Here is an 8554-nt window from a genome sequence, read left to right as displayed (position 1 = left end):
GCGTGGGTCCCTCTCATTAGATGTGGGGCCAGACCACCAGCTCCCAGGAGCACTGGGGCAGAACGGGGTCGGGTCAGGTGGTCATCGGTGCTCCCTTCTGGCCTGGGGGACGCTCATGGGTGGGGTGACTGTGCATGCAGAGGTCTGGCCGGTAGCTGCTCTCGGGAGTGGGGAGGAGGGGTGTCCTTCTCCAAAAGGCTCACCGCACAGCCCTCAGAGCCCCCTGAGCCCCCGTCTTGGTGGCAAAGGGACCAGAAGGGTCCTGTCCCCAAACCCCCATTCCTGGCAGTGAACCCCAAAGGCTCTCCCGACACGCATGGGCCCGCATGCACGAGGACCCGGAGGCAGCTTGGAGGCTCGGCCGCTCTGCCTGCAGCTCCACAGAGGCCCTCGAGGACCCCCAAGGCCTCTTCCACCTTCTGCCTGGCTGCGGGAGCCGTCACGCGGCCTCCTCCGTGTGGGTCCCAGAGTGGGGCGTGCTTCACATAAAAACACACACGTTCACACGCTCACACGTGCTCCCACGCCCACACACCTGTGAACACAGGTGCACACACCCTGTGCACAGGCTCACACGTGCACATGTGCACACGTGCTCTCCCTTCAGAGCCTGGGGGCTCCCTGGGGCTGCGACGAAAGCTGCTCTGAACAGCTGAGGCCCTGGCAGTGGCTGCCAAAGACCCCCGGGAATCCTTGACGGGGCAGTGTGGAGCTTTCCAGAAGGGGCTGGCCCAGGGAGGGTTGCACAGACTGGGAGTGGACAGGTCTCCCCGGTGGGCTCGAGGGGAGGGGCTCCTGGCCGAGGCGGGGAGGGAGGGGGCCCAGGGCTGAGTCTCCTCCGGACGGTCCCCCTCCCGGTTCCCCTCCCCGCCCCCCACGCCCCGCGGCTCCCACTCAACACACAGCGAGGCTGCAGCGTCTCTGCCTGGGTTTATTAATGGAAAGCAAAGGAGTTGAACAAAGCCTTGGAAATAAATACCCACAGAAAGCAGGCCCAGATTGGGGTCCGGGAGGGGGGGGGGCTTGGGGCATAGTGGGCCGGTGGGGCAGCGGGGTCACCCCAGGCTCACAGACCCCGGGGCCGGAAGGGCTGCAGGCCGGGGCGGCCGGTGAGGCCGGGGAAGCTGCGCTTCTGCCGCTCGAGCCCGCAGGCGCTGTCCTGGCACCGGCAGCTCTCGATGTGGGTGTAGCTGTGCTGCAGCGAGCCCCCCGTGGGACAGTGCAGCGTCACCTCGCGCTGGCTGGTCTGCTGCTCCTGGCAGCAGGAGCACTGGTGGCCCAGCGTCTGGGCCTCGGCCGAGTATCTGGAGGTGGCGGGAGAGGGAGTGAGGGCGGGTCCCCCCCGGAATCCCCTCCCCGCGCCCCCTGGGCAGAGGGTCTCACATGGAGAAGGTCCTGCAGGAGCCCCAGCAGTAGTTCATGGTGACCGTCGCGGTGCAGCCGGCCTGCGAGATCTCCTTCTGCATGGCAACGGTGGTGCAGGGGAGGCTGGTCTCATTGAGAGGGATACCTGGGAGGACGGGCCGAGGCTCAGGCCGGGGTCTCCCGCCTCTGGGGGCCCACCCAGGGATGCCCCCGGGGAGCCAGTGCCCAGCCCGGAGCTGCCCTTTGGCGGACTGATTCCACCCCACTCCCCTCGGGGACGGGGTTCAGGCTTCCTGGGCTCCCCCAAGCTCAGCCTCTGGGTGAGAGCAGGTCAAGCCCCCAGCCAGACCCGCGCCCCTCGGGGGCTGTACTCACATGTCTTGCAGCAGCCGTTGGACATGATCGTGATGGTGCCCTGGGGAAACGAGAACCAGTCCGTGACTCCCTAGACCCCCACCCTGAAGGGCCCCTCAGGGAACATCGGAGCCCCCTACCTCCCTCCCCCACCCAGCCGGTGCCCCAGACGGGCCCCTCACCGGGACGCAGAGGCTGGGGTTGAAGTCGGGGCAGGTGATGTTCGAGATGGACGAGATGAGCTGGTCGTGGATTTTCACGCAGCTGAAGAAGCTGCAGTTGTTCTGGGGGTTCTTCTTCATGTCTCCAGGCTGCGGGCAGAGCACAAGTGGAAGACGGGCGCACAGGCAGGTCCCCTTCAGGGGGCCCCTGGACCCCATCACCAGACAGACACGCCCAGTTCCGGCAGGTCCCCAACCCCCCCGGGTGGCTTCAAAGCCACAAGGAAAGGGACACTGTGGCAGGCACCCAAGAGAAGCAGCAACCTGTGGGGGGCTGGGAACCCCTAAAAACCCACCCACACCCCAACCCCCAGGCCCTGTGAAGTGGCCTTATGGGGGAAAAGGTCTTTGCAGATGTGACTAAGTGAAGGACCTCGAATCGAGAGCATCTGGGGTTCCCCGGGTGCGCCCCAGATCCCAAGGCAGGGGTGCTCATGAGAGGAGAAGGGCGTGCGGGGACAGACTGGAGTCAGCAGCTCTGGAGGGGGCAGGAAGGACCTGGAGCCCCTCAGGGAGGGCCCTGCGCACCCCGAGGCCTCGGACCTCTGGCCTCCCCCTGCCCACCCCCACCCCCCAAGCACACACCTTCAGGATGATTTGGTGGCCTCCGGGCTGACTGAAGACACACTGGGTCTGTGCACACTTCTTGCAGCACTCGCCGGGAGGAGCCGCCACAAGCTCGAAGCCCTGGGAGACCCGGCCGAGGCTGAGCTGCGGGCAGGCTCCGCTCCCACCCACCGGCTCTCGGGGCACACCCCCACCCCACCCCACCGCAAGGCAGCTGCCCAGGGGTCTGCAGGGGCTCTCCACGGCAGGGTCCCAGACCGGGCAGGGGCTCAAGCGATTCCAAGACCCACTGTGGCTTCCCAGGAGAGGGGGTGGACTGAGCAGGGGTGGGCAGGCCACTCACAGGGTCGCAGGTGCTGACGCACGGCACTTGGGTGCAGGAGATGACGTTGAGCTGGGTGCTGTTGTCCACAGCCTCGGTGCAGACACAGCTCTTGCACTTGGAAGAATAAACTGGGGAGCCGGGCTGCGGGGCCCAGGCAGAGGCGGGGTGAGGAGGGGGCCAGACCGGATGAGGAGGGGGGAGGCCCCAGTGCCTGCCTCGGGGGTTGGATGTCCCCACTCACAGCCACTCCTTCCCCTGCACCACCCCCCAGCCCGGGGCCCACCTGGTACTCAGCATTCTCCAGGACACACACGCCCTTGGGCTCTGGGGAGAGAAGGAAAGTGTCAGTCAGTGCCCGCTGCAGGGCCAGACCTGGGCCCAACACCCCCAATGCACAGCCATGGACGGGCGGACCCTCGGGCAGGGATGGGGGTTTCCAGCCCCTGGAGGGGGCCATCCACTCTGCCTGCACCCCAAAGGGTCATCCCCAGGCAGCCTGCACCGGGGTATCTCGCTGCCCCCGCTGCACCCTCATAGGACCTCAGCTCACCACATGAGTAGACAGGGCAGCACCGATCCGGCACGATCTTGGTCTTGAGTTCGAACCCTAGTGAGCACTGGGGGGCCTTCGTGTGGCACAGGCTCGCGTTGCACTCTGAAGGAGATGGGAGAGCACAGTGAAGCTCCTCCTGGGGCCTCGGAGCGCCCCGCCTCCCCAGGCTGGCCCTTGCAGCAGGGGCCCGGAGGGGACACAGGGCCCAGGGGCCCCACGCGGTGCTCCCTGCCCATGGAGCTGGCCTTACTGCAGGAGGTGATGTTGCAGCAAGGGTCGGCAGGGTTGAGCTCCATGACGGCATAGGTGCCATCCTCTGTGCACTTGGCGGGGGGCTGCTGGCTGCACCTCCTGGGCTGGCAGATGATGCCCCTGCCTCCCTCCAGGCAGACACAGTCGTTGCAGTTGAACTCGAAGTGCTCCCCGAACTGCAGGTAGGAAACAGGTGAGCCTGTGGTCGGCCAAGGGGCACACCAGGGGCCTTGGGGGAAAGCCGAGGTCCCCACCTCCGAGCACCCAGGTACGCGCTAGCACCGATCATTCTGGGCAACAGGATTTGAACATCACTACTTGCCAGGGACAGGTGGATGGGTGGATAAATGGATGGATGGATGGACAGATGGATGGGTGGATGGATGGACGGATGGATGGGTAGATGGATGGATGGACAGGGGAATGGGTGGATGGTTGGATGGACAGGGAGATGGGTGGGTGGATGGGTAGGTGGATAGACGGTCGGTGGATGGGTGGGGGCTATCCCTGTTAGTTCAGCCTCCCTAAACCTATCACTCGGTTTTTGAAGCTCTCAGATTCTCGTGTCCTGTCTCCCCCAGCCCACCCCCACACTGAGGGTTTGCGGGAGAATCCCGCCCAGCACACAGGAGGAGGATCTACCTTTCTGGGCACGTCATCAGGTCCGACACAGCCTAGAAAGAGGGGGGAGAGGAGCCCTGTCAGCCCCCAGCGTCCTGGAGCAGCTGGGCAGCTGGGTGGGCCTCATGGGCCCAGGCTCGGGAGGCTGAGGGGGAGGGGGCTTACCGCACATGTCCACGCACACGTCGAAGCCCGGCGAGTAGCTCACTTTGCCCTCCGGACAGAAGCAGCCCTCCACCAGCAGCGTGCTGTTCTGCTGCTGGAGGCTGCGGACGGGAGGGCCACAGGAGAACAGGGAGGATGTCAAGACAGAGCTGGGGAGCAGACCCAGCTGGACCGCCCCCCCCGGAGAGCACCCCTCAGACAGCGCCCCCCGAGCAGCGCCCCACCTGGACTTGCAGGATGGCTCCTCAGCAGGGCCGCAGGCCTGGTACTCCCTGTGGGACGGGCACACGACCGCTGCGGGAGGAGGCAGGGATCAGAGGGGCCGGGGCGCCAGGGAGAGACGGGACCCCATCAGGCCCCCCGCAGACGACCTGCCTCCCCTACCAGCCGAGGGGACCCCTGCCTCCCAGCCTGGCCCTGGGCCCACCATCCTGCACGCCTGCCCCTGGCCTCCCTGGTCTGGCTTCGGGGCGGCCCGGCTCCCTGCAGAGCCCCTGGGCCCCTGCGGCGCTTACGGCAGGCCCCATGCGTGTGGTTCCGCCAGTCGACACAAGCCTTCTCCTGAGCGCAGAGGGATGCGTAGGTCTGCAGGCTGGCACACTCCAGGCCCGCGCCGGGCACCCAGCAGCTGTCGAACACGCAGGCCTCGTAGTAATGGTCGGGGGGCACGAGTCGGTGGCACTGGGCAAACAGGCTGTGCAGGGAAGGGGCGCGGTCAGACTGCAGCCAGCGCTGGGAGGGGGCTCCGGGGCAGTGCTGCCACCCCCGGGCTCCCAAGGCCTGGCACCTCCGCCCATCCAACCCCCACTCCAATACCGACACTCGGGGATTTGCCAGGAGCCACAGCAGCAGCCGCGGCCAGAGACGCAGCCAGTGGGCCCAGAGATGGGCTCACTCCAAACCACCACCCGGCGCCCCATCCGCTCCGGCAGCCCTGCCGAGCATGACCAGCCTCAGGGCCCGGGGCCTGACTCCCCATCGCTGCCAGTGAGCCCCCCTGAAGCCCGGTCCTGCCCCCTCGATGCCGTCCAGCTTTGTCCTGGGCCGGGGGCTCCTCCTGTGCCTGAAACCAGTGGACCCTGCCCTTCCCGGGAGGCAAAGAAAGGCTCCAGGGATGAGCCCCCTCGCCAGCCCCGCCCAGCTCCTCTCGGCCGCCGCGGGCCGTGGGTGGCGTCCCGGGGACCCCGCGGCAGGTCACCTGTCCTTGATGAGCTCGCAGAGAGGAGACGGGGTACAGGGCGAGCGGGTGCTCACGGGGCTGGACACGGATGGGCGCCTGGTGGTGAAGCTGCTGTGAGGGCAGTGGGGCTTGGAGGGGTCGTTCACCATCCAGCTGTCAGCCGCGAGCTCGCAGTTGTCCACCGTCTCCCCGCTGGGCAGCACGCAGTCGTCGGCCGTGTCGTTGGTGCAGGTGCCTGCGTCCGTGACAAGCTGAGCTGAGCCGGGAGCCGCAGCTGGGACGAGGGCCCCTTGGGCACCGAGCGGAGGGGTGGGGGGCCCACAGCCAGGCGGACGGGCGGGCGGGAGGCCAGCGCAGCTCACCACACTGGCCCTTGGTGTTGTTGCCGAAGAGGCGGTAGGGCAGCCGGATGGAGAAGGACAGGCCGTTGTAGGAGATGAGGGCGCCCAGCTCGGGGATGTCCACCACGTAGTTGATGCCCGACTCGTACACCTGCAGCCCGTACTTCTTGTAGGGCAGCGCCACCACCTGCTTGTTGATCTGCACCTGCAGCCCCATGCCCACGTCAGGAGGGGCCGGGGGGGGGCACCGCGCTTGAGGCCCCCTCTGCCCTGCCCACCTCACCCTCTTGGGGCTCCTCGGGGAAGGGAGCCCTGCAGGTTGGACCAGGGAGGGCCGAGCTGCAGCTTTGGAGAGCACCTGCCATTGCCACCCCACCTGCTCACACACCTGGGCAGGTGGGGGTGGGTCTCTCCTCCCCCTTCACCTTTCGGTTTCCTGCTACCTTTCTTCGCCCTGGGCCAGACCCTTGTCCCAGCGGATCCCAGGGGTAAGCCAGTGAGGGCTCTTCCCCCCGAGACCCTCGGGGACCTTGGGGCACCAGGCAGAGTTGGGGCTCCCCAGGCTGCTTGGCAACAGGAACCACGACCCCATATGGTGGGAAAATTCCTCTGGGTGGGTCCGGGCCCCACTGAACGCAGCCCACCCTCGCCCCCACCCCCGGGGAGGGGGCTTCAGCCCCAGAGACCCCTTTCCCGAGGCAGGAGATGGGGGTGTGAGCAGCGTGGCTCAGGGCCCCTGAGCACACCTGGAGGGTCTGTGGACGGAGCCCCCCACTTCCTCCCAGCCCAGCCCTGCCCCCCACAGTGCCCCCACCTGCATCTTCATGGGCATCATCTGGATGGTTTTGACCAGCACTTCCTGGGTCTCGTGCCGCACGATGATGGTGCGGGGGCAGGACACCTTGTCATTGGTGTCGCAGTGGTAGTTGTCAATGTAGACCCCGAAGCTGTCCACCGTGGGGGTGACCTCCTCCACCAGCACGTAGGTGCAGTTGCCCTGGTAGTTGTAGTACAGCCCGTCGAAGGTGCGGAAGTGCGGGTCCCCCCAGCCCGTGCAGTAGCCTGCAGGGGGAGCCCTGTGAGCCAGGGAGCCCGCGATGGGGGGAGCCCATGGAGGGGGAGCCTGTGGGAGGGGGAGCCCGTGGAGGGGGGGAGCCCTCGAGAGGGGGAGCCCATGGAGGGGGGAGCCTGTAGGGGGGAGCCCGTGGAGGGGGGAGCCCGTGGAGGGGGCAGCCTGTAGGGGGGAGCACGTGGAGGGGGGAGCCTGTAGGGGGGGAGCCCGTAGGAGGGGGGAGCCTGTAGAGGGGGAGCCCGTGGGAGGGGGAGCCCATGGGAGGGGAGACTGTAGGGGGGGAGCCCATGTGAGGGGGAGCCCTGTCGCCCCAAGGCCAAGCCCCCTGCCATGGTGGGGTGGGTGCACAGGGTCTGAGACCCGGGAGCCATCCGGAGCCCAGGGCAAGCTGGAAGTGCAGGCAGGGCCAGAGCGGGTCCCAAAGGCTGTCTCCCAGGCCCGGGTCTCACAGGGCGTCCAAGTTCGGCCGGTTTGGCTTCTGGCCCTACACCCGCTTCCCCCGCAGCAGCCCCCAGCAGCCGGTCTTGCAGAGCAGGGCCAGGAGGCCGGGGCTGCAGCCCAGCTCTGCCCCCCAGGCTAGAGGTGCCCCAGTCCCCGACGGGCCGCGCCACTCACAGTCGCATTCCCAGTGCCAGCAGCAGCCATCGGGGTCCGGCACGCGCACAGGCGAGAGCTGGTTGCTGCAGGTGGGCATGGGCGGCGGCTTGCATGGCACCTGGAAGATCTCCACTGTCTTGTCGTGTTTGCAAGTGGCCTGGGTGCAGTCACACAGCCACCACGTCTCGTTCTCCTGCACACAGACAGACAGGAGGATGGAGCTCAGGGACCAGCTCCCAGCTGGCACAGAGAGGGTGGCCCTGGGAGGCTGGAGGCTGAGGGGGCCTCACCACAGCCCACCCACCGCAAGGCAGTGGAAGAGAAGGTGGGGGGCTTGGGGCTCAAGCCCGGAGCCCCACAAGTGGGGGGTGGGGTACAGGGAGGGGGTCTTGGGTGATCAACCAAAAGGCAGCCCCGGGTCTTCGACGGACTCAGCAGTGCCCTTGGAGGTGAGGGGACAAAAGCGGCCCACAGCCCACTGACCTCTCTGGGAGGGACAAGGTCTGGGCATCCAGGGGGCTTGGAGGGTGTTGGACTGCTTGAAGCTGTGGTTGGTGTGGACGTGGGTGTGGATGGTGTGGACGGTGTGGACAGTGTGGACGTGGATGGCGTGGTAGGGCTGGGCGTTGGGGAGGGCGTGGACGGGCAGGACCAGTTGAAGAACTCCAGCTTGCAGTCCACCGAGCAGTTGACGTAGTAGCACAGGCCACCATGAGTGCCGTTGTACACCACCTCACCTGGAAGGGGGTCGTGGTCCTTACACGGGCCTCCAGGGCACCCAGAGGGAAGCCCACGATGCCTCGCTTTGGGCACTTAGGGGTGCCCCCCACCCTCTCCTGACCCAAGGCCTGCAGGTGCCGAGCTTTGGGGGAGCCACACACATGGACCCCGTGGCCAGCCGCTAGCCTGCCCACCCTGGGTGCCGAAGTGTCAGAACAAAC

The 8554-nt window shown here is 67.2% G+C and overlaps 1 protein-coding gene across 1 annotated transcript in view; it reads right to left on the bottom strand.

The window, feature by feature from the left end:
* Nucleotides 1-1066: 1066 nt before the first annotated feature.
* Nucleotides 1067-8554, bottom strand: part of MUC2 (mucin 2, oligomeric mucus/gel-forming) — a 19122-nt gene continuing 11634 nt past the window's right edge. The window contains exons 26-44 of the mRNA XM_037838298.1: nucleotides 8455-8528; nucleotides 8097-8350; nucleotides 7632-7806; nucleotides 6759-7006; nucleotides 5966-6149; nucleotides 5622-5838; nucleotides 4939-5117; nucleotides 4648-4717; nucleotides 4424-4524; nucleotides 4280-4311; nucleotides 3636-3813; nucleotides 3383-3487; nucleotides 3116-3156; nucleotides 2851-2973; nucleotides 2526-2627; nucleotides 1902-2030; nucleotides 1741-1780; nucleotides 1384-1510; nucleotides 1067-1304 (exon numbers count right to left, since the gene is read on the bottom strand). Coding sequence (XP_037694226.1) covers nucleotides 1067-1304; nucleotides 1384-1510; nucleotides 1741-1780; nucleotides 1902-2030; nucleotides 2526-2627; nucleotides 2851-2973; nucleotides 3116-3156; nucleotides 3383-3487; nucleotides 3636-3813; nucleotides 4280-4311; nucleotides 4424-4524; nucleotides 4648-4717; nucleotides 4939-5117; nucleotides 5622-5838; nucleotides 5966-6149; nucleotides 6759-7006; nucleotides 7632-7806; nucleotides 8097-8350; nucleotides 8455-8528 — 2617 coding nt within the window. The remainder of the gene's footprint in view (nucleotides 1305-1383; nucleotides 1511-1740; nucleotides 1781-1901; nucleotides 2031-2525; nucleotides 2628-2850; nucleotides 2974-3115; nucleotides 3157-3382; nucleotides 3488-3635; nucleotides 3814-4279; nucleotides 4312-4423; nucleotides 4525-4647; nucleotides 4718-4938; nucleotides 5118-5621; nucleotides 5839-5965; nucleotides 6150-6758; nucleotides 7007-7631; nucleotides 7807-8096; nucleotides 8351-8454; nucleotides 8529-8554) is intronic.

This window comes from Choloepus didactylus, chromosome 6, assembly GCF_015220235.1.
Source record: "Choloepus didactylus isolate mChoDid1 chromosome 6, mChoDid1.pri, whole genome shotgun sequence".
In the NCBI taxonomy this organism is placed as follows: domain Eukaryota; kingdom Metazoa; phylum Chordata; class Mammalia; order Pilosa; family Megalonychidae; genus Choloepus; species Choloepus didactylus.
Note: the sequence above shows the minus strand (reverse complement) of the source record. Positions and strands in the feature narration are given on the sequence as shown.